We start from the raw sequence: 27,551 nt of genomic DNA on the forward strand, positions 1-27,551 counted from the left end.
CTTTCCACATCAAATGTTATCCCATATCGAATACCATCCAGATATATTTTAAAAGTACTGACGTTCAAGTGAGCTTGTACTAGATGTCTCAAGTCATTAGTGATCTGCGTCAGGGCATGTCGAATATGAATGTTAAACACAAGTTGTGAAAAGCCGCCCAGAACGGGAGATATAATTCGCGAAAATAAAATAAATATATTGAGAAAAATGGGTAACACTCCATCTGGCCGATATTGTACGAGCATTCCGCCACGAAAGAGAATAAATATTATTGCGATTAAAGGGCACACGCTTCGCTACGCCGGGTAGTTGTAAATCTATAGAGATCAGTAGAAAAGAAAGTACTTTTGGGAGCCCTTGAGCTTTTGAATCGTATGCTAGCGCTCTTCGTAATGGACTTCATAATGGGTCGTTTTCTGAATATGGCGTGGCGTGTTCTGTAAAATGCTTTCTTCACTTCCATTCTCCACCTGTCGGTCTTGGAGTCGAATGCTTGGGCCTCGTGGTTCGAGATTACTATCGAATTTGGACGTGCCTTTGGAAGATCCGGGCACCCATGGGATGAATTTCAGCAGCGGTTTCAGAGCAGCAAGAGAAGCACAGAATATGGCCAAGCCAACCTCGGCGGCCGAGCTATCAAGTATTGGTCAGTCGGTGGGGGGTCACATTCGTGTTGAAAACTTGGACGTACTATATGGTCGCTGTGAGGAGCAAGTTGACAGCCTGTGCCGACGCCGTTGATGGGACCCGAGAAACCTCAATAGCATAATTAAGTCGTAGGATCGTCGCAATGCAGCTCCTGAGAAGGTTGAAGTCCCATTTGTTAGCTTTTAAACCATTGCGTTCGGGTAGATGACACGTACACTGCACCAAAACCAAGTAGAATAGAGACAACTAGTTTTGTTCGCAAGCTGATTTGGACACTCCAGAGCAGATAAATGGGCAGGAGCTATCGCATCAATGTGTTAGTCATCAGAGTAGTTCATACTTGTATGTGGACTCGAAGTTTCTAGCCATAGGGAACCAGGACAGAATGAGGATACTTACTCCATATAGCCAGCTGAATAAAATATCAGCAGCACTGACTGCGTACGCCGTGTTCGCTATCGTTGAGCCAGGAAGACACGTTCCAGTGCCTACTCCCCAAGCTACTGAGAGCGGGCGACATTGGAACGCGAAGATGAAGATGGCCACGACAGACACGACAGACATAACCGCCATTGAGCCGATTAGCACTCTTCGCACCAAAGGGGCCATTGTAGCGATTCGATATAAGACCAAAGCCACGCTGATCTTGGCTACCAGCTGAGCGATTAGGTACAGCAACTGTGCAATAACGAAATACTGCCAAGAATGTTAGCTTCGCGATACCCTCTCGAGCCACAGAGAGAACTGACCTCGGCCGCAAGCATAGGTTTGTACCCAGGCTGTATATCTGTGGCTCCGTAGCCATAATCCAAGGCACGAAACTCAAAAGCACAAAAGAGAATAAAAACGGCCTGCAGATCGAAGAGTCAGAACACGGAGGCGGGATAGTCATGAAGTCCGCAGCACGTACGTAGGCTAATCCAGTCGCATAATCGTCATAGCCGAAGCTTTGACTGGAGATTCGAAGCCATAGTCTCAATCCAACGGTAATGGTGTTCAAGACAACAAACGCCACCATTACGGCCCAAAAATTATGTCTCACGCCGCTCATTGTGATGTTGTTTTCTTGCGCCAGACTATCAGAAGACAAGACGATTTGAAGGAAAGATGAATATACACGGTCATCCCATTCTGCCTGCTGCTCCCAGGGCCTGGGGAGTATTTGGTAAACCGCAACTGATTACTTAATGTCAAAGATCTGCAATGAACCAATTTACGAGACGGCAATGCTCAAAAGCCGTTGTTTCAACGATTTTTCCTCAGGGGTATCAGCATACTAAATCGTACAATCGCTGCTAATTCTGCAGGTGTCGGGAATTCTTCGTGTCATCCGGGAAGTGGTCGGTTGAGTGGGTTGACAAGCCATTCCGGTACAGTATATCGATCTGACAGGGGTGGTACACAGCTGCCAAGCCATTTTCCGCAGTGGATCGATGTCACATTTAGCCCAAGTCAGGGATCTACCCCCGGGCGGAAAAAAATGACTCTCGCGCCCTCTTGCCTGCCAACGGGCGAGCTACGGAGCAGTCCGGGGTGGATCAAACGACTTTGGAGAAGTTCATACTGGAAAAGGCAAGGGTTTGCGATGCCTATGGGATTCTGCAGCAACAAGCGTTTCCCTGCAGTCTCCCGCGGAAGTGAATTAGGTTCCGCGCACTCATTGTAGTATCCCCGACTTCGGCAAGTATATCCTGAAAAGGCAGTGATACCGCCGCAGCCGTATTGTTGGCTTGGGACACGCTGCCGAAGAATAGGTAGGTACAGCATCCTCCACACGTAATACGTATGTTTACAAGTACATACCTATACGCGTTCAACTTTAGGTAGAATCTTTGCAGTTTAGGCTGCATGTTGTTCAGATCTAGAAAAGGGGCTTCGGCATTCCATAACCGTTGAGCATGGTTCTGGAAGAAGCCAAGTCGTTTGTAGCAATTCGAGTATCGTCATTGTCACGGTTTACCACATACATGCTAGAGGCGAGTTATACGCGTGATAAAGCTTATACTGCTAGTCATCTCTTTACCGGCAAATCAACGAGGCGCGGAACTACACGATACGCAGAATATTCAACGTTATTGCAGAATATGCCCTCAATAATTTCAAAAGGTAAAGGACAAATGTGAGAAGTGTTTCTTGGTGGTCGGATTTTGAGATTGGTTAGTCGAAGTTACAGTACCTAGTGTATGTACCCAGTACTACTGGCAGACGGCTTTCCTGCTTACGAAATTCATCTCGAGACATATTAAATACTCAATCCCCTGCCAAGATAGGGGTATACCAGCGTATTGATCCTACGCTACGTACTAGTTGACGTGGCAATAATAAGGGGGATCCTTAGAGAGCATATGCCCATTTTGCCTCTTCTTATTTGAACGTTTGAAGAGCATGATGAGTGCTATCAGTAATAGGAAAGATTACGTTTGTATGAAATGCATATACACCAAATACCCTCGGTAGGCCATGATATTTATAGTTCATGTGAGACGAAAAGTCACAAAATGCTACCTTCGTTAAGATATTCCAGTATCGATGAGTCTGAATACAGTGCCATAATGATATACTTCTAAACAGAGAGAGAGCGCGATGCTCACAGTACTGGTAGATCACGACGTACTTTATTTTGGAATATCGCGATACGCCATTACAGGAACCTCGGTAAGATACCCCTGAGCCTCTTATACTACCTAGTACTGAATCCTCGACACATGCACGTTCTCCGCAGGCATGAATCTTCTTGCATAGCCCCTAGTAGTTCGGTGGGGATATCTCGGGCTCTACTTGCGTATCATTTACTTGTAGAGGTCTACACGGGGTTATCTCCATGCGGAGAAGCTGTGCCCTGCATTCTGTCCCACTGCCACGAGTACGAGTTCCTAGCATTATCCAGCTTAGAGGTGATCTCGCACCTCAGAACAGCATGCACAGCAATGTTTCAGCTATAGAATATAGCCGTAAAGAGCGAATATAGGGAACGCCAAGAGCTGTTGACTCCCGTAAATGTAACTACCGGACGTTTTACTCCTGTCATCAACCCAGTTTGAACATGCAAAAAACAAACCATTTCTACATGTCAGTCAGGCCAACTGACGGATAACAGTGGGCCGCCTAATTTCCATAGCGGTCTTGGGCAGCATTACGGAGTACGATATGGTACATTCATGATAGTGGACCTGATGGCGGAGTTAACGGCACCATACGGGTAGTAGACAGCCGCTATAGTACATTATAACCATGTCCTTGTACGAAACTGTATTCGGATTAATTGTAGTGGAGGAAGACATTACGACCGAACTTGGCAGCTGTACTTGTCTATTCGATTACTTTAGGGCCTTCTTATGCGTCAGCACGCTAGTTTACTAACACGAGGCATGATACATGAAACTTGCAGTAAGGTCATTATGGCTTTATCCTACACCAAACTGTACTAGCACCTGGCTTCACATTGAAACCGCCTATCTCTTTGGTACCTGAATATCGCTCTAAGAACTCTGTCCGGATGTCGTTGGGCGCACCCTGCTGAAATCGGCAAGCGGGAATGACAGGTCTGTTTATTCGTAACAGGCCCCTGTAGTTTTTCAAGGATTTGCCATGCTAGTGCTGCTGTTGGTTCTAAATAGGAAAAAAAAGTCCCCAGATTGTCAGGCTGCTGGAGAAGCAGCGGTGAAACTGATTCAGGAACCCGATCCTTAGCATTCTACATGACTCCCATCTTTACTCTCTTGAGAATACCGAAAAGAGTGCTGAAGATGGATTATACCACATCCTATGTACTTGTAGCTCATCCGCCCTTCCCTTTCCCCTGAATGTACTCCTGAATATGTGTTGAAGGGGTCTGGTTTCAACCTATTGAGATTTACAAATATTAAAGGCAGCCAATTCCTTAAAATCTCTCGGCTTGATTCCATATACCTACTCTATCAACATCCAACTTACTAAGCAGAAACGAAATCGCCGAAATGTCACTCACTGAACAAAGTCTTCCGCTCTCTCCCGAAGAGGTCAGCTCACAATGGCTCTCCGACGCTCTGGGACAAAAAGTGAAATCATTCACATTCACCGAGAAGATCCTCCTCGCAACTGCTAGTAAGCTGTTCGCCACAGTTACTTACGAAGATGAAGCTGCAGCGCGTGCAGCTGGGAAACCCACCCATATTTGCTTGAAGGGAGGCTTTAACCAGACGGTGGTAGCTCAATATCCGGATATTATGATTAGAATCTATACACGAGAGGTTGGGTTCTTCAGCCACGTTATTCCTAAGCTTAACCATGTGGACACAGTCAAGTGCTGGTGGTCAGGAGCCAATAAAGAACAAGGAATTGTCATTTTGGACGACCTGAATAAGCAAGGGGCAAGATTTGGGGAGCCGACGGAGACTTGGACGGTGGATCAGGTCAAGGCGGCTGTCGAGCAGCTCGCTGGGCTCCATGCTGGAACATGGGGGGAGAAGAGTGCAAAGCTGCCTACTTGGCTAACCGACCCGGAGCACTATGATGCTACCATCTTGAGCCTGTGTGGTCTTTGGCAGGGCATGGTTGTTGCCGAGAGCCGGCCGCATTTCCCAGCAGATTGGAACGAAGAACGAATCACGACAGCGATGAAGAAGCACCTCAAATCTCGCGATCCACGATTTACGTGTCTCCTTCACGGTGACCCGCACGCAGGCAACACCTACTTTATCGATGGCGCACCGCGATTCCTCGATTGGCAACTCATCCACGTGGGCTCTGCATTCCACGATCTTGCTTATTTCATCGTCGGGGCCTTGTCAGTGGAGGACCGCAAAGCGAATGAGATGTCTATTCTACAGCATTACCTCGATACGTTGGCCAAGTTTGGAGGACCGACATTTACACTGGACGAGATCTTGATTGAGTACCGCAAATCACTCATGTCAGGCATCGGATGGATGCTCACCCCCTACAAGCTGCAAACTATGGAGCGTGTGCACGCCATGAGCGAAAGATATGGTTCGGCGATCCTCGATCACAAGACCATAGAGCTTGTTGAGTCTCTATGAGGAGAAGTTCAGCGAATAGAAGGTCTTTGTGTGATTGAATGAGGCAATCAGCTACATGATTGTTTAATGTCATTGTTATGAATCGCCGGTAGAGGGATGGATGTAGAGTTTGGGGCCGATTCAATTTGCCCAAAGCTATTTGCGAAACAGCGCCGCGAGCCCGCCGAACTATACAGATATAATAGATTATATGAATGATACATACGTTAATTGATTCGAAAAACTGTCTATTTACATAGCTATCAATTGCCAAGCCCGGATCAGTGTAGAAAACAGCTCAATGCGGACATTCTTTTACGGAGTTTGCTTTCAACGTGGATTTTTGCAGGGTAGGGCATCATTCCCGCCTGGTTTCGCTAGCCGTGGATAAATAGCTCCTTTGGATTATACGCGTTCTTGGACCAAACAATCGAACTGAATTTATCTCGGCCTGTAGTTTGTATTATCTATAAGAATATCTCTTATATAGAGTGTTTATTGTGAGATGATTGCTATCTAGCTTAATATGGCATGGGGCTGTACGGCATTTGAAGCTGTAAGCTACCTCTTAGCATCATATACTGCTAGCGAAACTTTGGTAGATTGATGAGCCGTCAATGGCAATTAAAAATACCTAGAGGGCAACGATAATGATAGAGATCTAGCTCCAGCTTCCCAAACTCATAACTGCCGATGCAAGTTATTTTCAGTTTGCCTTGCTCTTTCATGCATGGAATAGAGTATCACGCGCCTTTAGTAGGCTAGGTATGTTTTGAGCCCATAGGATACAACGGAAACAGCGTGCGGTGTGCCGATCAATGCCATCGGAGCTCATAAGCACGGACAAATTGATGAATCCATGATCGACGCGTTTCATCATGGACTGAGAACGAATAGTACCTATCACATTATTTAGACTTTCTGATCTTTAATCGTAGTAAGCAAATGGTAGTGTACTTCCTTTCGGTAAATCGCCCTTCCATCACTAATTAACATTTGAAGCTTAAATTTAGCTTCTTATGCGCATAGATGACATGGAGGAATAGAAGGCTTTGCTTACTGACGCTTTAGCCGATAAGAGAGTTTAATGAGCGGTTTTCGTCGGAGTCTGGCTCTTCGTAGTATAGCTGATGAAACAATGTAACCTCAACACCTCAGACATGCGGGGCACTGAATAGTTAGTACTCGTCAAAACACAGACTAACAATTTACGGTCCCCTTCGTGTCTGTGTCTTACTGGCTCTGTGATATCGTTCAGGAATGCTATGAGTCAAGCTGAAAAATGGCCATCAACTATTGGACAGACTCATATATCACGGAGTGAATTCTTCCCGGAGCTTATAGTAGCTAGTAACCGAAGAATTAGCTCGAGTTGGTATCCTTTGCGACAGTCCGTACTATATAAGACCATGTTGTGAATAGTTTTCGGACCGTCGGCCTCAGCAATTCACAACAGTCTCAATTAAAAGAGTTTCTACCATACAAGTTCGACCATCAACCCACTTTCCACATCATCAAAATGCGTTTCATTCTTCTTGCTGCTCTTATTGCTCCCCTAGCCTCTGCGGCAGTTGCTGGTGTCGATATCGAAGCTCGAGCTGAGGTAGAGGCAATCGCCAAAGTCAAGGAGCGATCACTCCTCCCATTGGACAAACGATCATGCGTGGCCAATGGATGCAAGTGTAGCACCAAGCATCCTCTCAAACAAGGCCAGTACTGCGGCAATTGTGTCTGGTCGAATGGAGATGGATACATCATCACGGCGAAGCGTGTTAATAATCACGTTTACGAATGCTCGCCCTCTGGATCCTGCTGCGACTATGGTGCGGGTAGTGATTGCGGTTCTGGCACTGCTCGCTGTGGATAAACATTTGCAGGGTTGGTAAACAGCTGTTGAATGTGTAAAGAAAGGAAGGAGCGAATGATTGAGATTTAAGAGATGGAGTGGCTCTAAAGATAGGAATTTCTCTACACATCCACCAAGACCGAGTGTGAAAATGTCATTTAGCTCCTGATTCTATTATCCAGCACTCTAGCTACTACTACTACTGCTACTACTGCTACTACTGCTACTACTGCTACTACTGCTACTACTGCTACTATTGCTACTACTGCTACTACTGCTACTACTGCTACTATTGCTACTACTGCTACTACTGCTACTATTACTACTACTGCTACTACTGCTGCTTCTAAGTACCTATATATGACAACGACTAGGTAACAATTTTCAATACATGTACTTGTTATATAGACTGATTGCCTTGTTAAACTATAGCTGGGCGGTTGGATAATAGAACTGAAGTGCTAGATAAGATTTCCCTTAGTATATTGCCATTGTCATTGATCTCGAGTTGAGCGTCAAGTGCGGCCTTGACGCTTAGGCGACATTAGTCTCAGGATATTGGCATCGTGTCTGACACTACCACTCGTCTACACCTCGATCTGCCTGAAAATCTCGAGACATTTTTGCAATTCTATTCATAAATTATGATTGACTAATCACTTGCTATTGTGGTCACCATAACCCTATATACTTCCCTAGTCAAGTAGTTCTATAATATGGTTGAAGGCCTTTTTCTTTTTACTGTTTGCAGCTTATGCTCCGTCTCACCCCATAGTTGGTTATTAAGAAATGAGAACCACCTATGCCATATAGTGGCCTATTATATGGATATACCTTGGAACTTTAATATTCTTTAAGACCGATCTCATGATTATATCAGCTTATGCTGTTTTCAACCATCGCACTGGCTTTCACAATCACTGGTCCTTTCATGGGTACATTTTCAGATACAATATTTCACGACTATATTGCATATTTGATTTCAGTATTTTGAAACAATAAAATTCTGATATCTATGAATACCTCGCTTGAACCGCCAACTATGCCTCATCTGTTCCGCCAATTGCTAGCCTCCAATGTATAAGAAGCTTTGTCCGCCAAGTAGAGCCTTATGCCTAGCATGAAGGAAGATCCGGGGTGGTGACGTTGGTCAAAATTGCGACGAATTCACAGTTTGGTGGGTAGTAGACAACCCAGTCCACGTATTGGAAATAATACCAAGGAGTGCCGTCTTCATTGAGATCAAAATCAGCTTCGCAAATCTGCATTCCGTTGAGCGTGTTGACAGGCTCGTTGTGCCAGAGGTTATAGACGTTTGTTCCACCTGAAGGGCCCAGGAGCCAGTTGGCATCAGATGCGTTGGAAAATGTCGAAGTGTTGGCAAAGGCGAGCTGGCCTACAAAAGTAGGTGGGATATAGTTGTCCACATTGGTGTAGTTTTGCAAGAAGCCTCTGGCACCTGTGTCGAACAGAGTGCCGTCAGAGCTCTTGCTTTCGCTGACCAAAACGCCATTGTCGAGGTTGGCAGTAAAGACCGGAGAGCTATTGTCTATAGCGAGGTAGCTGAACTTGCCATCTTGGCTGGGTCGAAGTTGAAGAGGTTTGTAGTTGTTTGAAGGAATAGAGTCGTCATAAAGATAGAATTGAACACCAGCATGAGTGGTTAAGAGATTTTGAGCACATTCCTGTGCGACAACTTGAGACACGCCAGTGGCCAAAACCAAGGCAGCTGTAAGGATTTTGTAAGCCATACTTGTTTGTGAGCGTTAAAAGCTGCTAGTTGCCAATGATTGCCTTTGTTTGTAATAAATAGTCGAAGCTGGCTTCCTGCATTACTTATACTTCATCTCGGCAATATCGTCTAATCGACTTCGATAGACTTGAAGATTGACAACTGGTTAATGCCGTCGGTTACAGAGTTTGTTGAGTTGCGCTGGCTAAATCCTGAATTGGTATAATCACACTAACAGGGGCTATGCATACGGAGAATATCGAAAATCCCGATCGATGCTACTATGCACACCGCCTAATAACGAGGTAGAAATAAATCAAGCTGATAAAATGTTATCACGGAACCTTAGCAGAGACGAAAAACGCATATGATCTCAGTGCGAAAGAATGTATATTTCATCATCATATCTTTACTCGTCGTCTTAGACAAATTTAATTCCAATCAAAACTATTGACATATATCAGCCTTCTTGAAGCGTGTATTGTGGCTACAAACTCAACTTCCCTATGTTTCTTCCCCACCTCGATTTCATCCCGGCTTTGGAAGCTCGCTTGTGAAACCGTTGGGCAACTTCTATTTTCAGTAAGCGAGAATGTGCATCGTGTTTACTAAGACTATACGCGCACCATCCAGCACTTATTGCACCACTGTGATAGTTGACCTAAAATAGGAAGGTGATACATATTTGGCGATGTTGTGGCTAATTTTGGATCTCCGGAGCGTTCTTGGATCGATCTGATAAGGCATGAGAGGGAATAAGGCTGATCCACTTTCGGATATACTACCAGATTCTTTCATCATTGCCGCATATAGATTGATATCTTAATCTTCGGGGTAAAACGAAGAGGAGTATTGCTTGGCATCTGATATGTATCGCACCAAATGCCGTTCTGCAGCAAGGGTGAAAATGAGACAATATTTCCGTCAAGAGAGGCAACAGTTTGCGAGCCTTGTTGCATAGAAGCAGAATTGCCTAAATGCTTTGAAGCATTATTAAACCTGCAAAGAAGCTTATGCATTATGCCAAGTCGACTAGCGGGCTCAGAACGTTTGAGTTGCCTCATATTTCTCATATTCAAGTTAAAGTTTCTTTTGACTTGATAGGTGGACTAATATAAATAAGTTCAATGACCAAAAGCCACTGATTACTCGACTAGAGTCATGCTTGTTTATGCGTCATTTTGTATGTATATTTGCATGGTTTATGTTTTCAAGGTCGTATGACATTATTGATACATGTAAGTGTGATTACTGAGTCCTTTGAGTCTGGAGACATGCTTGCGAGAGCCGAAACATGACAAGTGCAAGACATCAACTCCGCGCTGGCTCTATACTACTAGGCCGATGAAGTCATTTGACTCTTCTCTTGTTTAAAGATTACTACTAGCAAATGTCTCAGAAACTCAATTATAGCGCACAACATTACCAAACTAACCAAGCCTATAAGCCCCAGAATTGCAAGGAGTCTAAAGACATACGACGCCCTCTGAAAGACAGGGCTGTTCTGAAGCTGCTCGGTTGCAAGACCGACCTGCATTGCGGTTAAAATCAGGACCATGTATGCGATAATTGCAGCAATCCAAGCGAGGTTATCGCGGAAGAAGCTGGAATAATTATTCCATCCACCAAAGTATGCTTGAGCAAAAAGCAACTTCCTAGTTCGATGAATAGCGTTGATAAGCGATAACCAAAGCTCTGCACGAAGGAAGCGAGGATGGATCTTATCCGAATGATGTTGGGTGATGGGTTCCCTCACTAGACGTTGCCACTGCGTCCATGTTATTGTTGAGTCGTCAGGCTATCTCGGTAACAATCGCTTCTCAACGGCAATATAGAAGTTGCTTTCCGTGGAGACTAAGCAGGCATATGTGTAGAAGAAGCCTCAAGCAACTTTCCGCAGGCGGTCTTTACACGGAGTTAGAGAAGACTGTCTAGACTCAGTTTTCGGATAAATTTTAATACTAGCAACTCTTGCAACCGCAACTTCATGACTATTGCATGAACAGCGGCAGTATTTAACGCAGCTCAGATCAGCCCGCCAGAATTCTGGCCTGAGAAGGAATCTGGGGGTGGGTTTGACAAAATTGCGCCCATCCCCATTCCATAGGAGATGCAAATCAATGTGGTCTACAAGTACAATGTTCCGTCCAAGAGCAACTTTTAAATGTAAATGTAGCTGCGTGGGCGGACGCCGTGCACCTGCAAGCCACAGATGTTCACTCATTTCATCCAGTCGTCTGAGCGACAGCTCCGATCTCAGGAATCCGTGTACATTTTTGGAAGGATCAGCGACTCCGCGACGCCTCTGGTTGCCGAAAATTTCGTAGAAATGAAATGACGCAGGTAAACGGTCTATGCAATCATCCTGCTGTTTAAGCACCTCGGTGGTAAACTATGTGGTACAGGTCAGCGGCTGACTACCTCTTGCTCAATCATTAGTGTTCTACCGGCACTTGAGAATTTCTTTGCTGGGTCGCGAGGAGCATGAGCAGCGAGGTAGAAAAGTGTCTACTTTTGCAAGGTCCAAGCTGTCGTGATGATTTTGTATTTAGGCAGATAGATGCGGTTTTTGGAGCTTCAACACACGGGCTACGTAGAGGAGTGTTGAGGCGGGAATCAACTAGCGATGCAAAACCGTTACGGATGTATTTTCTCTATTGAGGGGCACACAAGCACCAGTGTCAATCGACAAGCGTGCGGCACTTCAAAATGATAAAAAGAGATCATGTGGTGAATTTAAAAACGAAATTGAAGAAAATAAAATAAAGTAGTAGTTGGGAAAGGATCATAATAATTTAATTTACCAATCATGAAAGCAAATATCCATGGATGGCTCACTCTGTATGTATCCCAGTTCCGCCGTTAATTGAAGCGCGCTGCATCTTGGATCAGCTCAACTCCCGAAAGCCGCACTGCAATAGCCTCTGCTGCAGTCTATTGACCGGTAATAAAGCCCTGCCTACATGTACTCTGAGCCATGAGATTTGATATTGACGAAGCAAGCTGCGAGCGCCAGGCATCGGCACTGATTGCTCCTGTCACGCGAACCGTTCCTCGTCATGCCTCGACGCTGCATCCCGCACGCAAGCCATTTGATTCCAACGACAAGACTGAGAGTGTTGGAATGTCCACCATGACTAGACCTCGACTCCATCTCGGCAAAGAAGCTCAAGACATGACAGGCACCAAACTCTCCGATAACTTCGTGATCGACGAGGCTGTATCAGGCTATAGTGCCTCTCAAACTGCATCCAAGATCCGTCAATTTGGTCGAGCAGCAGAGCATTAAGTGGGTCTCTATGCGACTCCACCATCTCACTCATCGCTATGGAGGGGCATTTCTTCCCCCTCAGCTCAGCTACCGTCGCTCATAAGCAACAGAGCATCAGCTCCTTTCATCGTCGATTCCACACGAAGAGGTCTCAAATAACAGCAACGTCGTAAGAATGCTCATTCAAGAATCCCACGTCGACGTGGAGACGTCAGTCAATGGGCAGAATGGTTCAATGAGTACGTTTGCCGCAATTCTCCTCAATACGAGAACCCCAAGCCTAACAACCACAACAGGAATCTTTCTTTTCCACCCGACTATTCCTGGATATCCTCAAGCGTCTGTGCATTCCCTTTCCTCGAACATGTCATACAACAAAACATGTCTGACCGTACTGCAGCAAATTCCCTGGCGTCTGCCTCTTCAGTGAAATCTACCAAGGTCTGGCGCTCTCCTCTCGCTTTCCCTCAATCGTGTCAGGAACTGACAGAGGTTTCATCCAGTCACTGGCCCTGTCGCGCGTTTCGCCCGTCAGATCGCTGGCCATGGGTACATCGTCGCTGCGCCATCTTCATACCATGACTTTGTCGGGCCCGAGCCCCTCAAGTACGATGTCGAGGATACGGATAGGGGCAACCGCTTCAAGATCGAAAAGGTCCTTCAGCCCTCACTTACAGTCTCAAACGATGCATCGCTGACACAAGCCGGGAACAGACGCTCGAGTCCTACGACGAGGACTCTCGCAGGACCGTCGACTACCTCCTCACCCTGCCCACCTGCTCTGGTCGCATCGGCTCCACGGGCATGTGTCTAGGCGGCCATCTCGCCGTCCGCGCCTCCGTGAGATAGCATCCAGCATCCCCATGTACTCTCATCGCATCCTGACAATGGCCAACCCAGCTCGACCCCCGCATCACCGCCTGCGTCTCCTACTTCGCAACAGACATCCACACCTCCTCGCTTGGCTCCCCAGCCTCCACCGCCGACCCGACCATCTCCCTCTTCTCCTCCCTCACCCACGCCGAGTGCGCCATGATCTTCGGCGTCAAGGACACCCACGTCCCCGCTGAGGGCCGCGACCTCATCCGCAAGGCCATGCGCGACGCCGACGTCGTTGCCAGCTTCCACGAGTTCGCCTGGGCGCAGCACGCCTTCATCCGAGACGAGCTTAGCAAGGGCAGATATGACCCCGCCGTGACAAAGGTCTGCTTCGAGATTCTTCTGGAGCTGTTCACTAGAGTGCTTAAGACGGATCTGGGGGCGCCGATGGGGAAGGCGCCAGAGCCAGAGCATGATTGTTGATCCAAGTTAATGTATCAGGAATAGGCGCGAGAAAATTGATTGAAACAGTTTGAAAGAGTGTCATGAATACTCATGTATGCCTTTATCTTTTGGCCACCTTATCCTGGTGATCCACACCGCGCGGTCTAGCGCTTCCGTCTGCAATATCCTCATTGCATCGGAACCCCCTGTCTATGTCATAACGTCTACCTGATGGAAATATAATGCATTCCTTTCCACATTCTAAAGCCTTACAAGAACAAGCAAAGCAATATGCATCAGCGTCTAGTTAAGGACGCGTACCGCGAGGCCTCCACCGTCCATCAGCGCTTGCCGGCTGTCGGGTCAAGCCATCCCTGGCTCTGGCCCAGCTGAGTTCCCTGACACCAATGCTGAAGTCGGGCTAGAAGTCACGAGCGTTGTCGGGGTGCCTGACGAATTTGTCCATCTCGGCTGCAGCAGTTCCACATCTTCAAAGGAGGTGTCGTAAGAGATATCAACATTGATGCACTCGAGCATAGCCTTGCTGCGGGAGATGTTGTCGATCAGAGGTTGTTCAGGATCATGTTTGGAATCGATGAGATGTGAGAAAGGTGCACGACTGATGGGACGCGACTGAGCTTATCTGAGTAATCTGCATCTTGTTCAATACGGTGGAAGGTGGTGTAGAGAAGGGAGATGCGGTCAACCACAAACTGCTGCTCGTTGATGTCGGCGCCATTGCCAACATCATAAGGATGCTTGACGAAAAGAAAAATGCAAGATTCGAGGAACTCCTGGGTGGTGGCAGCGTAGATGAACGAAATAGAGAGAAGAGCAGTTCCAGCAGATGCGACGAGGGTAACACGGCTCTTGTTGAAGAACGCCGCATTTAATATGATCAGTCCAGGGCTACAACATCCGTCTACGCCGCACATCGCCATCATGCCGCCCAGCACTACATCGACATTTCATAGGAACAGCTTTGGGATTGAGGGAAATTGCCGACGTGAAGCTCGACTCTGTCGTCTGCGATTTCTGCAGAGGCGTCATCGGGAGTAGCGCTGCTTGTTTCCCCTTCTTTGATCGCTTCGGGGATGCCCTTGGCAGCATTGCAGATTGTTGCCGTAGAGGCCGATCCTTAATGCAAGCATCAATATATATTGAAGTATTGTGATGCTGAGCACCGTTTTCAGTTGAGAAAGAATTTTGGTCTATTCGAATTTGTGTTTAATGTTTAATAGCCGTGCTCTTTCAATTCGGTATATGTTTTGCCCTTCGTCCGAGTCCCTGTTGTTGCATGATGAGAAGGACTTTTTCTTTGTCTTCTATTTTATCTTCTTCTTTTTCCATTTCATTGAATGCTTTACTCCGTGCTCATACAGTGTCCACCCAGCGTAAAACTGCCATGGATTAGGTAAAACACGGCTTGAAGACTCTGGCTTGAAGCCCCACCCGGCTTAGCCGTTCTTATCTGACAGCCTCAACCACGAGACTCCAGCAGACGCATACGATACTCATTTGATCCATCGAATTTCTCGTGTTCTGGAGGAGCATTCATCGATTCTACCTGGTGAAAAGACTCAAAGTGTCAGAATGACTGCAGCAGCCACCACCAGTCGAGCCCCGCGAACGAGAAAATCCTGCCTGAGCTGTCGAAGTACGTATTTTCACCATCCTCTAGCGCGCCTGTGTTAGGTGATCTTTTTTTTCCTTGTGATTATTTGCGTAACCCCTAACGCCGCAAGAGGCTCTCACAGCGCGGATCTGGCAAGGCTGACTCTTTGCAGTCCTCAAGATAGCATGCGATAAAGCCCTGCCCGAGTGCTCAGCCTGCAAAACACGCGGAAAGGCATGCTCGGGATACAGTGAGAACCTGTCATGGCCTCGGAAGGGGGACAAGCGTCGTGCGGCGACAGCAAACGTGCAGACCCGGAGCGCCTATCGGGCTAATCCAGTGGTGTTTCTCAACACATCAACGTGGGACGTAAGCCTGTATCGTGAACACATTGACACGGGAGCTCATAGTTTGTCCACCAGTGATTGAAAGTAGTAGCCCATCTAACCTTGGCTTACAGTGCAACACGTAGGTGTCTTGACACCAGCAGCATCCCTGTGGTCGCCCAAACTAGGCTTCTGTAAGTCAAGCCTTGCGTGATTGACATGATACAATTACCCGGCTGGCGCTTTATGCTGAGATATCACAGATGGGCCGCGAATACCATCGGCTATACGCCTCGTCACATCAGGCAATTTCCAAGATGACGTTTGTGGCCTCTTGTACCGCATGTCGCTCGACGACAACAGTGTGCCGGCCTTGTCTGTTCGCCACTCCATGAATGCAATCTCGCTATTGTCATTGCACAAGTCAGACGAGGCACTCAAATACAAGATTTTGGCTATTTCAAATCTCAAAGGTGCCCTCACACAGGGTCTGGACAATAAGACTCGACCTCAGGCTATCGCTACCAGCCTGCTTCTGACGCTATATGAGGTAAGACTTTGGATAATTAACTGCTACATACATGTGCTATACATAACTCTAACTGTTGTTACAACTAGGTCCTCAGTCAAAGTGGCAAGACTCAGGACTGGTCGGTATACTTTAACGGCTGCATGAATATTGTCAACTCGGGCTTCAACATTCATCGAAAGTACGCGGGAGACTGTGCCATCTTGCTAAACTGGGTTCGCTACCATAAAGTACTGTATAAGTTTAGCATTCAACATTGGCAGCAACGGACTCCACAGATGGAATTAATGGCCAAATCAGATATTCTTGTCTCCGACTCAGCATATGACATTGATGTTATAACTGTAAGTATCTTCATATGCTCTCTCATTGAAATGTATGTAGGTATTACCATTCTTACTAACATCTTATTCTAGATGCACAATATGCTTGGCTGCTCTCCTGAAGTTCTTGATTTCTTGAGCGAAGCAATGGATCTCGTCAAGAATCGCGACGACCCCAATTACCTATCAATCAACCGCCTACACGCCATTCATGATCTTGAGCTACGTCTCAAGGATATTGATAACTTGCGCGACTGCTTTGACGTGGGACAGGATGATATCACCATAAGCAAAGTTTCCGAAAGCATGAATGACAAACTGTTCCAATATGCCTTGGTCATATATGTCGACAGAGTTGTCAAGGGTGCTTTCATGTCTTCAACAACCGCCCGAAATGCCGCCACCAAAGCATTTGTACTGCTGGAGAGGATCAGACTTTACGACCGTCCGTTCCCATTGTTTGTTCTATCCATTCAAGCCGAGACAGACGAGCAGCGGTTGTTAATTCTATCAACAATAAACCGGACAATGGAGGCAAGGCCAATGAATAACTTGGGGCCGACTGAGGAGATGATTAAGAAATTTTGGGCACAGCAGGACTTGGAAGGTCCTGAACAGGCTGATGCGCTCTTCATATTAAATGCTGTGATGAGCGCCAGCAGCATGCCACCAACCTTCACTTCCCCTTTTGTAGTTAATGCCATTACGGGTGCAAACGGCGTACCGTTTTTGTCTATTTGATAAATCAAAGAGTCAATTTAGGATCATTGAGTTATTTGCAATAGCGCTGAATATGAAGTATGGATTTAAGCCTAACAAATGTGCGATAAAAGAAAAATGTATTATTAGAAGAGTGTCCAGTATACCCGACTGGTATACCCGTAATAGCGACAGACTGTAGTTCTTGTCCTGTATAAGTCCACGTAGGTTTCTCATCTACTCAATGAATGAACGATATCAGCCACTTTTGCAAAAGCAAATTCATCCATAGTCTCCTCCCAAAGCTTCTGCGCAAGCCTTTCTCCTTCCAGTCCATATACAAAAGGTGCCATTGGCTGTACCTTTCCGTCTTCGAGATACTGTCCATGAGATTCTGTGCCTTGCTTCACGGCCGCATCAGTAAACGCACGAGCGCCCACAGAGCCATCTCGTCCAAGTAAGAGCTTGAATACGAAAACAAACGCCCTTTCAAAAACGTTGGCATAATCACGAACCAGGCTTGACTTGCATAGGCCTGGGTTCGGGGCGTTTATTATGGCGACTGAAGGTGGTACGCGCTTGACCAATTCCGTAAGAAACAGCTGGCCCAGTAACTTTGAGGTGGAATATTGATCTCTGCTATCAAATAACTGAGGGTTGTCTAACCCGGCAAACAGCGGATCGGAATTCTTTCCTTTGAACTCGGACCATGCGGCTGTATCAGAGGATACTAAGACGAGGCGGCCGGGCTGTTCAGGAGCGTTTTTCTCTTTTATCACTGGAAGTAGCAATAAAGTGAAGAGAGCTTGACCAAGGTAATTTACTTGGAAAGTCTCTTCATGGCCAGTAGAAGAGTTTTTCTCAAAAGTCTTCTTCATCAGACCTGCATTGTTGATGGTGATGTCCAGCCGCTCCAGAGACTTGGCGCGTTCTGCAAAGGCCGTGATGGAATCATAGCTCGACAAATCGAGCTTCCACACTTGAATGATTGGTAGCTTGTTTGGGTCTCGGCCCGCTAGAAGCAACTTTTTTGCTTCTTCGCCTTTAGCTTCGCTGCGCACGGCTATAATGAGCTTGCTAAGACCAAGATCGAGGAGCTGGCCAGCACACTCAAACCCAAGGCCGGTATTGGATCCGGTAATGATGGCAGTCTTGCCCCTTAGATCGACATCTTTCTTGGTCCATGTTGGGGGCACACGGAATAGCTGGCGTTGGATGAATGCAAGCTGGGTGGCTCGCTGCTCCGGTGAAATATCGAATTGCGGCGCCATTGAATATGAGAGCTGGGTATTGGAGATTGTGTAAATTGAGTGGCAGTGAATGGATGTCTGTCATGACAAGATATCTCAATTACATGAAATCACTCTTCCTATATATATGTACATTAAATCCCTTCGGTGGTAGAGCTCTTTTATCGCGAGCTTCATTCTCGCGTTTCCCAATGCTTGTCTCCGAAGCTGGTGGCCTAATCAAGACAGGCTTCTTGGTTACGAATGCTTGGCACAGCATTCACAGTTGTTTACATGGAGAAGGCGATGTAAGTCATGGACTTAATAGCTAGGCCGCGAAGCCGCTTATTGGTCTCTGGTTACTCCTGCAGCTGCATGGGCTACCGGGCAGCGGATTTAACAGCATTCCTGCAGCCGCCTCGCGCGCTTCGGACTTTGCAAGAGTATTAGTCGCGCACGGGATTAATGTAGCCTATGGGATCACGTCAATAATGGGTTGCGCAACAGCAGGAAAAAGCTATGCACGCCATGGGTTTAAAACCAGGCAAGTGATTTTTCCAGCACATGCCGTGTAAGGCTGCGGGCGATCCCGAGGGGCTTGATATCTAATGTGAAACCACAACAAACCTGAGGGTGCTAGCGGTGATGTCGCGAAATACAGCGAGCCGTAGTCTCATGGTGCCGTTTGATAGCTACTCGACATGAAAATAGACTGAAACCCGAATCAAACTACACGATCCGCTCTACTATCTTACAGAATGCTTGGCCCCTATGTGATATAAGGTATGTACACAGGGGATCGATTCGTGGGATCAATTCGTACACGTCACTAAGAGCCTAAGTGCGACGCTAAGCAAAGGACGACCGGGCATCACCATACAAAGCGCGGTATGAAACAAGATATGCTATTCTATTGTCATTGCCTCGCTATCGCTAAAGCTATAAGGATACCGAATGCGCAATCTTGTAGATGGTGGAGCGGGAATGCGGATTTGCAAGTCATCTCGGCTCGGCGGATTTCCGATGTCCGCTTAGAACGCATTGGTGAATCTCGATTACAACTTATTAAGCTTTGAATATGCCTCTCAGGATCTAGGCGTCTGAAGCATTCTAATAGCTTCTGGGCTTCAAGTCATTTTATCTTACCCCGTGTCAACAAGTTACTAGATTGCCTATGCACTTATAGGCAGGGGCTGCGAATTTAACAAAGACTGGAGAAGACAAGAAAATCTGGAAAATTAAAGTCGGAAGCTTGCATTCTGAGCGGAGGATGAATACCGAGCCCTCTACGTAGAGGCGAACAATGTTCAGCCAATGAGAACTACCATTCCATCTCCTCTGTTTTATGTAGAAATACGCATGATGACAACGTTCCGAGATTTGACAGCTATCTTGGCCTTGGACCAAACAACGTCAAATTTGCTAGCAGTACGCGATCGCGAAAGTAACGAGGGGGATAATTGCATGGTCGCTGCGGAAAAAATGAAACAGCTCACAGCAGATGCTTGGAGCTGGCGTAAACCGTTTGAACACGATTGATGTTGATTTGGAGAAAGCTATGTGGGTGCTTGTGCCTAAGCTGTCTAGATTGGGTTTTAATTTGTTTTCGCACGGCACCATCACAGAAGAGACATCGCACAAGCAGCTTTGGTGCGTTGATAAGAAATTTAGGGTCGCCTGTGTAAGAACGTCCTAGCTTGGATGATGAAGGCGTAAAAGAAGTATTTTGATGCCCCCATTCCACTTATCGCTGCAGAGGTGTCCCAAATACCCGGTAGGTATTCCGAGACCACAACGCGCAATAGTATATTAGTTATAGGACCAAGTCCCACAACCAATATCGTCGCAACACTCAATACTCAGTAGCCATCAAAAAGCCCCAAAATATAACGTACACTAACCTAGGAGTGGCAAGTGCACGCTCACGCAGAGACGGTCTAAGTAAACGAATAAGCCCTAAAGATTATCTAGCAACGGGAAGCTGAGGACGGATCGGCTTGACTGACGCTCCATAACGGTCTCACCATGCGTCTATTGGGCGATATCATATCCTTTTTCGGATACGCTTCTCCACGGCTATAATCTCACTTGATACTCCACGACTATAAACATGTGGTATATATACCCCGCGGTTTGAAAGCTTCATTTCTTAATCGTCGCGATTTAAATAGCCAATACTTTCTATACGGAAAGAATTCCTGGCAAGAGAATACGAGTCCGACTCCTGCAACCATGGAGAGCCTTTCTTCCCTCATCACGCCGGCGGTGCTCAAAACAATGGCACACGCACGTGTTCCTTACCCGAAAGACAAGCCAATTGACTTCAACACAGCGGGAGAGGAGATATTCAACGACGAATACTTGGTGAACAACACCCGCGATATTGTATGGCCTGCTCTCGTCGCCCTGAGTAAACTTGGGCTTTCCAACGTGCCCAACCTGTTCTCGCTCCTCCCCGCGCCCGCCGATGCAGAGTTTCCGCAGCAATGCTTTGGTCTCGTGGTTCTCCTCGACCAAGGATCCCGTTTGTTCTGCAAAGGAATCGACGCTCGATGGGTTGGCTATTTTGATAAACTATCAGAAAGGCTGAGCGATGCATGGCGAGCCTTGCCGGCACACCAGCAACCAGATTCATGGGCTCGCTGGCGTGATGAAGTGGGCGTAGGCATCGATCACTGGGCTGTAGCTCGACTATTCTTCACAGCGCCTCTGGCCCACGGCGAAGTGCTTGCCTACCAAGAGATTGCTGTGAACTCGAATGAGCATCTCCGAGAAATCCTCGAGACCCATACGGGCGAAAAAGATGCCAACCGTGCTAAACGAGAGGAGCTCTTGAGCGACCCTCTTGGGTTCTTCAAGAATCTGGCTGCTGGGCCTCCGAAAGGCGGTGACATCACAATGCAAAGGTGGTCCTTTTGGCTCATGATGATGATGGATTCACACTATCCGATAATTAAAAAGTTTGGACGGAAGCCTTATAAGAACGCAATCGAAGGGAGGGAGAGCACGGCAGAGGAAGTCAAGTGGTTAGACGACGTCAATCATGCTGGAGAAGCTTCCCCTGAGGTTGCGAAACTTGTTAGAGAGGATATTAAAGCGGGCAGATGGACGCCTTTGGGGGATCACCCTCGGGATGCTTAGCCAAAGAGATGAATTCGGTTTCATACCCCGTATGGTAATACGCTATTCGCGAGAATGCTCTAATGGTCATCTTCATAGAAAGTGGTAGCGAAGCTTATGAATAAAAGCCTTTCGTAAATTTTGGGCTTCTTACTCTCAGTGTCCGCAACCATAGACTCATCATTTGTGAGTAGATGGAATCTATTCTCAATCCCTTTTTGTTTGCTTGAGAAGCGAGAACACTGCCACTGAGGTCTCCATACTCTGTCGGATAAAGTACTGGTACCGGGTCTACCACTGGAGGTGGCGACGCCCCGTAAATGCCGGGAGCAAGGAGCAGTGACCGATTGAGTAAAAAACGTCAGCGCACGGCTACTTCATGCGTCAACAATAAGCGTCTTTCTGTGGCTTCCATCAATTTCGGAAAAGGCGACGACGCGATTCTAAGGAAAGTGGCAACTCATGGGCAATTATATACGATACATAAGTATATATAAAGCCATGTCTAATCTTCAGGTTGCGTGCACCGCCAACTAGACGGCGAAGAATTCAAGCTATTTCGACTATTTACGACAAAGAAAAATAGCAAAGTTCAACAACAATTAGCGAATATGAAACTTTTTCAGAGACCCGTTTTGTTGCTTTCAGCTTTGTCGTTCTTCACCGTTACGGCTTCATCGTCAGCACTCGCCTTACACTTCAATCACGTCGGCATCTCAGTTGCGAACTTGACGCTACAACGCGACTGGTATAATCGGACTCTTGGTTTCAGTTCTCTGATTGAAGTCGTCGGCCCAATGGAGATGCCAGCAGCATCCACCATTTCAAGCACGCCAGGTTCCGTGTCCAAGCCAAGCACAATCCAGGCTGTTCAGCTTCAAAACCCGACGACCGATGCCATCGTTGAGCTCATATGGCTCTCGTCATCAACCCCGGCGTCTCGGCTAAGCACATCACCGGCAGCAGCGGCAGCCGTTCAAGGTCTATTTCACTTTGCTTACCGAGTTCCGGACCTCAAAATAGCAATCAAAAAGCTTAAAGAAGATGGTGTCCACGTTGTGCAGCCAATCACGCAAGGCGCGCCATATGTCAACCATGACCGATCTTCATTTGCCTACATCTCCGATCCAGAAGGCAATCTAATTGAGTTGGTACAAGTGGAATATCAGACATGCAAGTGCTTGGTTGAACTCTCCCATAGCCATATAAGGTACAATGTACGGAAGAAACCTAGGATTGTCTTCCTAGTTAGGCGTGACTAACGTACAACATTAGGTCATAGAGGGATCAACTAGGGGAATATTTGGTTTCCGAACTTCACCTCGGACCAGGTCTGCGGAAAATAGTACAAAACGGGACGACCAGAAATAGTAGATCAGTCTAAGGTCCGGTCAAAATACTAAGATCTTGGCCAAAGCTACCGAAATTTTCACTTTGGAGGAAAACAAATGCAAGTAATACACATGTTGTTACAACATGTTATTTCCCACAAGCCTGCCAGTCTAGATCTACTTCATAAAACCACTCTTAAAGATATACAGAACCTTGGTGATGAGTCCTTTTTATTCCGAATCTACACCATAGAGACACTATATATCCAAATTGCCCAGTGTTCTTAATCTTGCATGCACCGATCCGTCTTATTGATTCAGTATGGGTAAAAGGCCCTTCTCTTGAGCCTCCTTCACAGCTTGATGATAGATCTCCAGCCTGGCTTCATATTCCTTGACCAAATCCTCATGCGACTCGTCTCGTTTACCTGGTGACGAGTCACCACCTCCAAATGCCCTAACCGCCGCGTAATAAACATCCGCAAGATCCTCGCAAGCAGACTGCGCGCTCACTGACTGACATTGGTAGTAGAGGCTATTGAGTTTCATATTTAGTTTCTTATCTTGAACAACTTCATAGAAGGGGATACGACTTACTCCGATTTGAAGTTGTTGTCAATATTGAGCTTGCCTGAATCTGTAAAGCGGCTTTGGAGGCGGTAATTCTGGTACCCAAAGTCGTGGCGGTTGCAAGCCGGTACATACGGGAATCCAAAAGGGTTATCGGGCGAATCGGTGCAGCCGTCTGATGTCCAGTCAAGAGTTGAAGGGTTCTGGGCATTACGGTGGGTGATGAAGTCAGGAAGCGTTGTGTTGAAGAGAAGCTGATCTGTAATGGCTACAAGATCGCTTTGACGCCTTGATGGAGACTCTTTAGATGCGGGCAGAGCGAGGGCTGCCGGAGCAAGCGTAAAGAAAAGCGTCGCAAGCTTCATTCTGAGTGGCAGTATATTGAGAGTGATAATCGAAAGGAACTGGATGGCATCGTTCAACCTTCGACCAAAAAGGACTTTGAGTTCATTTATATGCCATTTATCCTCACATCGCTTCGTCGTTTAGACCATTTACAATGATAATACTACCCAAAGTCTCGGCTTCAGAAGCCAGAACAATCACCACATCCAATGGATACATCCTCCAAAAGGCATCCTAAAACTGCCTGACCTGCCAAAAAGAGGATTACGGCGCTTTTATGCAAGGGTCTTTACATGGGCCTTCCGTATGTCGAATGGCGGCTGATCGCCATGCTCGTCTGGTTGGACAATAGCAAAGCGGGCACGGTCACAGAAAGGGTAAAGCGTCCGTTTACCTTGACATCCAGAGCAAGTAGCGAGGCGATCCTGAGATTTGAGATTCTTAGATGCGCGAATAATCTCTACGAGCTTATGAAGTCTCAATCAATCACAGGAGCCACGAGGTTCCGGTAGAGCCGTTAGCCGCTCAGGCCAAAAGAGTAAAAGAGGGCAAAGTTGCCTTGATTTACTTGCACATGCTTGCTATAATTCATCACGTGGTACTTTGAGGCTAAAGTCTTGATGCTTTACTGAAGATCCTCCTGCCAAGCTATGGTGACGCGGAGAACCTTGCTCGAGTGCATCTTGCTGTACTCAAGGTACTGAGCCAAGCATGCTCTCCCAAAACATGTGACCATATGGAGCGATGCTTTTCTCAACTCAAATAAGCCTACCTTTGATCCTAAAAGGCATTGTTGGCTACACCCAACAGTCTCGAATACAATTAATAATATTAAACAGTGACACCGATTTCCGAGTCTATTAAATATCCATAATATTCCAAGTAGTGCATATCACAATATCAGTATGATCAAAGTCTTTTGGAAGTGATAAATCAGTGTAGATTCGATGGACGTGGCCAAGCTCAAAAATCTTAACCCGTAATGTCAAGGCGCGTATCATTTGTGACATCCGCATCGTGTAGCCTCAATATATGCGGGAGGCCGTCCATTAGGCACCAGTCAGGCTGTGAGGGGTACACACTACAAACAATCATCCAATCGATATGCTGAAAGTCAGCCAATAACGGCGTGGAGGACAATCCTCTACTTTTTTACAAGGCTGTTGGCGCCTCACAAGGAAGTAGGGCAAAGTAGAGAGAGTGACGCATTATCTGCAGCTCGCGAATGTAGATTATTAATTAGGAATGGGATCTCTTGATCTTCTTGATGATTTCCTCCGTCTTCAGTTCCATCTATCACAGCTAATTCTAGAAAATCATCCAGCAGCACAAGATGGAGGGCTCCATCATCACTTGTGCAAATCCAACTTGCCCCCTTGAAGCTGCCGACAGTCAAAGCCATCTAAGCTGCAAAGGTTGCTTGCTAGTCAAAGTGAGTTCCCAGCCACCCGCATTGTCTAAATGCTCACAGTCTGAGGGTAGTATTGCGGACGAGACTGTCAAGTCCAACATTGGGGGGAGCACAAGAAGTATTGCAAGTCACCTTTGATGAAAGCAGGATGGAAGCCAGAATGGGCTACTACAGGCCGAACGCCAGAATTTGTTGGCGATAGTGGTCCGTCACAGGTCGTTTTTGGAGGGAATAAATACTTATGGGGCAACGTTCCGGCCATCGACGTTTTACAGCTCGCCAAAAATGAAGGTAGCACTTATGATCAAGATGTGCACTTATTGTTTGCCGGTAAGTTGAATAATGATCCCTACAATCTAGCTTTTGGATGCTTTAGACCATTTATAACTCCTCTTTCTGCAGCATCCGGAGATTTGCGAAACGTGGTCAAGACAGTAGCCTCCATCCCAGAGGCCTTCCAAAAGTCTGTCTCGATTGTCTTAAACGATAGAGATCCCGAAATCGTCATTCGGAATGCCGTCCTACTTCTTGTCTCTCTGACTGCCGAAGAGACCAAAGAGGCAGTGGATTGCATGATCCATATATTGTATTCGGCATTTATTCAGGAAAACCATCTGAGCATTCTACAAGGTAGAATCCGTGTCTTAGTTGCCGACGTTGTTCAGAAGATTGTAGACAAACCTGTCAAGTCTTTGCAAGCAAAAGCTTGGAGCTTTGGATCGCGCAATCTCCGTTTAGTTCTCACCAAGGAAATATGGTGCCAACTTCTCGAGCGCTTGAACGTTCCTATAAGCCTGACCTCTCAGAAAGCACATGATGTTCGCACGGCAATTACGCTGGCACCTTCACGCAAGGACTACAGAGAGCGGCGGTACATGTGTCTTTTGCCAGCGCACCGCTTGAGTCAAGAACGTTATCGCACGGATGGCCTTCTTTTACCGTTTGGTGCTTCTCGCGCACAATTCGTTATTCCTAATCCGTTTGTACTCCCAGAAGCTCCTTTCATACCATTCGAAAAGTTGCAATAGCTTCTTACGCTAACGTCTTCTAGGACCTTATTTGAAAGCAATCAGAGTTGGCCACTCAAGGATTCTTCAGATCCACTTGAAGGATGGAACATCTTCGACATTCTCAACAAAACCCCCAGGGCTGCGCCTTCTGATGTCTATGGAAAGCTCTACTTTTACCTCCAACATGCCTTCAAAGCATTCATAGAGAAGTCAATCAGTCTAAGTGCCAGCTTCCAGCTGTTCAATGTCGATGCCGAAGATCTCTCAAAGCATCTTGAAAGAGGAACATTTTCCAGGATAGAGGTAAGTTTATTCTGAACGAGTTTACTTGGATATCAGCTCATCCCTTTGAGATGTCAAACATATGTGATGCTGGATACTTGGGCTGTGCCAGAACACTGTTCTTCATGGGACCTCTTTTGCAAAAGCAGAGCACGAACCCTCATGCCACATTAATTATGCTTTTTATGAATGCTATCGAGGAGAATCTCACTCCTGCAGATCAAGCAGCAGCTTTTCGACGCTCTATGCCACAGGTTGTCAAATATTTGCCTCGTCCAGTCTCCAGAACAAACCCATACGATCCCTGCTATCTTAAATATATGCTAGCTGCAGACCTATTTCGCGATAATGATGGATTATTTAACAAGTACGTATCTGCGTCTTTTCTTGAGTTAGTATGGGTGGAGCCACTGGAAAGTTGATGTTAATCTTTCGATCAGATATATGACTACATGGGGATTCGAAGAATGCGGCGAACTTGCTAACATGGCGATGAAAAAGAATACGGTTGTTGAAAAATGGCCTATGAGACTCAAGAAAAAAGCAGGACAGCCTGGTGCCCAGGAGGAATTCGACTTGCTGTTTGGGTCAGGACATGGGAACGAGCGATATGTGGAATGGCAGACGGTCGAGTAGTCGTCGCTGTTAGAGGCGACTACGATTATGTGACATGGTTGGTACGCGATGTGATGACGGGAAACGTAGGATTATGAATGGAGCTAGATTGCCAAGGATAAACGTGAACAATGGAAGATGGGATATGGCAGAATCGCATAATGTTATGTGCTTGAAGCAGATACATGTGTCTCACCGCAACTATAAGCTATGAGGCAGCGACTCTTGCAATTCTCCGACTGGCTCTAGTATGGGTAACTGTATCTGATGTTCCATCTAGCTGCCGAGCTGCTCATCAGCCCATCACTAGCGCCGAGGGTCATGAAGTGATAAATTGCCCAAAGAGCTATACTTGAACAGTTTTGTGGATCTCTTAATCTCGGTGATCG

The 27,551-nt window shown here is 46.6% G+C and overlaps 13 protein-coding genes across 13 annotated transcripts; 8 read left to right on the forward strand and 5 right to left on the reverse strand.

Annotated features, from left to right (window-relative positions):
• Positions 1–209: 209 nt before the first annotated feature.
• TrAtP1_010120 (uncharacterized protein) lies at positions 210–1,966 on the reverse strand. Its single transcript, XM_014089566.2, has 6 exons — positions 1,559–1,966; positions 1,398–1,499; positions 1,048–1,344; positions 864–949; positions 692–799; positions 210–633 (listed from the first exon to the last, which is right to left on the reverse strand). Exons 1-6 carry the CDS (start codon positions 1,697–1,699, stop codon positions 378–380), a joined length of 990 nt encoding a protein of 329 aa, XP_013945041.1. The 5' UTR covers positions 1,700–1,966; the 3' UTR covers positions 210–377.
• A 2,638-nt stretch (positions 1,967–4,604) lies between these two features.
• Positions 4,605–5,666, forward strand: TrAtP1_010121 (uncharacterized protein; the record flags this gene model as incomplete). The annotated part of the gene is made up of 1 exon (XM_014089547.2): positions 4,605–5,666. The coding sequence occupies one exon, from the start codon at positions 4,605–4,607 to the stop codon at positions 5,664–5,666; it is 1,062 nt and encodes a 353-aa protein (XP_013945022.2).
• A 1,498-nt stretch (positions 5,667–7,164) lies between these two features.
• On the forward strand, positions 7,165–7,512 carry TrAtP1_010122 (uncharacterized protein; the record flags this gene model as incomplete). Its single annotated transcript, XM_014089512.2, has 1 exon — positions 7,165–7,512. One exon carries the CDS (start codon positions 7,165–7,167, stop codon positions 7,510–7,512), a length of 348 nt encoding a protein of 115 aa, XP_013944987.2.
• A 1,094-nt stretch (positions 7,513–8,606) lies between these two features.
• TrAtP1_010123 (uncharacterized protein) lies at positions 8,607–9,394 on the reverse strand (the record flags this gene model as incomplete). The annotated part of the gene is made up of 1 exon (XM_014089567.2): positions 8,607–9,394. The coding sequence occupies exon 1, from the start codon at positions 9,240–9,242 to the stop codon at positions 8,607–8,609; it is 636 nt and encodes a 211-aa protein (XP_013945042.1). The 5' UTR covers positions 9,243–9,394.
• Positions 9,395–12,078: 2,684 nt separating this feature from the next.
• Positions 12,079–12,525, forward strand: TrAtP1_010124 (uncharacterized protein). Its single transcript, XM_066114568.1, has one exon. The coding sequence runs from the start codon at positions 12,201–12,203 to the stop codon at positions 12,510–12,512; it is 312 nt and encodes a 103-aa protein (XP_065970664.1). The 5' UTR covers positions 12,079–12,200; the 3' UTR covers positions 12,513–12,525.
• A 60-nt stretch (positions 12,526–12,585) lies between these two features.
• On the forward strand, positions 12,586–14,014 carry TrAtP1_010125 (uncharacterized protein). Its single transcript, XM_014089930.2, has 6 exons — positions 12,586–12,733; positions 12,791–12,833; positions 12,895–12,935; positions 12,998–13,149; positions 13,209–13,334; positions 13,395–14,014. Exons 1-6 carry the CDS (start codon positions 12,670–12,672, stop codon positions 13,794–13,796), a joined length of 828 nt encoding a protein of 275 aa, XP_013945405.2. The 5' UTR covers positions 12,586–12,669; the 3' UTR covers positions 13,797–14,014.
• A 306-nt stretch (positions 14,015–14,320) lies between these two features.
• On the reverse strand, positions 14,321–14,701 carry TrAtP1_010126 (uncharacterized protein; the record flags this gene model as incomplete). The annotated part of the gene is made up of 1 exon (XM_066114569.1): positions 14,321–14,701. One exon carries the CDS (start codon positions 14,699–14,701, stop codon positions 14,321–14,323), a length of 381 nt encoding a protein of 126 aa, XP_065970665.1.
• Positions 14,702–15,227: 526 nt separating this feature from the next.
• On the forward strand, positions 15,228–17,375 carry TrAtP1_010127 (uncharacterized protein). The gene is made up of 6 exons (XM_014089514.2): positions 15,228–15,414; positions 15,545–15,781; positions 15,833–15,892; positions 15,962–16,248; positions 16,317–16,571; positions 16,644–17,375. Exons 1-6 carry the CDS (start codon positions 15,351–15,353, stop codon positions 17,289–17,291), a joined length of 1,551 nt encoding a protein of 516 aa, XP_013944989.1. The 5' UTR covers positions 15,228–15,350; the 3' UTR covers positions 17,292–17,375.
• A 107-nt stretch (positions 17,376–17,482) lies between these two features.
• TrAtP1_010128 (uncharacterized protein) lies at positions 17,483–18,520 on the reverse strand (the record flags this gene model as incomplete). Its single annotated transcript, XM_014089577.2, has 1 exon — positions 17,483–18,520. The coding sequence occupies one exon, from the start codon at positions 18,518–18,520 to the stop codon at positions 17,483–17,485; it is 1,038 nt and encodes a 345-aa protein (XP_013945052.2).
• Positions 18,521–20,561: 2,041 nt separating this feature from the next.
• Positions 20,562–21,803, forward strand: TrAtP1_010129 (uncharacterized protein). Its single transcript, XM_066114570.1, has one exon. The coding sequence runs from the start codon at positions 20,711–20,713 to the stop codon at positions 21,617–21,619; it is 909 nt and encodes a 302-aa protein (XP_065970666.1). The 5' UTR covers positions 20,562–20,710; the 3' UTR covers positions 21,620–21,803.
• Positions 21,804–21,925: 122 nt separating this feature from the next.
• Positions 21,926–23,171, forward strand: TrAtP1_010130 (uncharacterized protein). The gene is made up of 2 exons (XM_066114571.1): positions 21,926–22,815; positions 22,874–23,171. Exons 1-2 carry the CDS (start codon positions 22,210–22,212, stop codon positions 22,967–22,969), a joined length of 702 nt encoding a protein of 233 aa, XP_065970667.1. The 5' UTR covers positions 21,926–22,209; the 3' UTR covers positions 22,970–23,171.
• TrAtP1_010131 (uncharacterized protein) lies at positions 23,149–23,904 on the reverse strand. The gene is made up of 2 exons (XM_014089596.2): positions 23,527–23,904; positions 23,149–23,464 (listed from the first exon to the last, which is right to left on the reverse strand). Exons 1-2 carry the CDS (start codon positions 23,862–23,864, stop codon positions 23,239–23,241), a joined length of 564 nt encoding a protein of 187 aa, XP_013945071.1. The 5' UTR covers positions 23,865–23,904; the 3' UTR covers positions 23,149–23,238.
• Positions 23,905–25,170: 1,266 nt separating this feature from the next.
• On the forward strand, positions 25,171–27,312 carry TrAtP1_010132 (uncharacterized protein). Its single transcript, XM_066114572.1, has 5 exons — positions 25,171–25,276; positions 25,327–25,585; positions 25,658–26,234; positions 26,307–26,568; positions 27,049–27,312. The coding sequence occupies exons 1-5, from the start codon at positions 25,178–25,180 to the stop codon at positions 27,181–27,183; spliced, it is 1,332 nt and encodes a 443-aa protein (XP_065970668.1). The 5' UTR covers positions 25,171–25,177; the 3' UTR covers positions 27,184–27,312.
• The last annotated feature ends 239 nt before the right edge of the window (positions 27,313–27,551 follow it).

Source organism: Trichoderma atroviride, chromosome 5 (genome assembly GCF_020647795.1).
Source record: "Trichoderma atroviride chromosome 5, complete sequence".
Taxonomy (NCBI): Eukaryota; Fungi; Ascomycota; class Sordariomycetes; order Hypocreales; family Hypocreaceae; genus Trichoderma; species Trichoderma atroviride.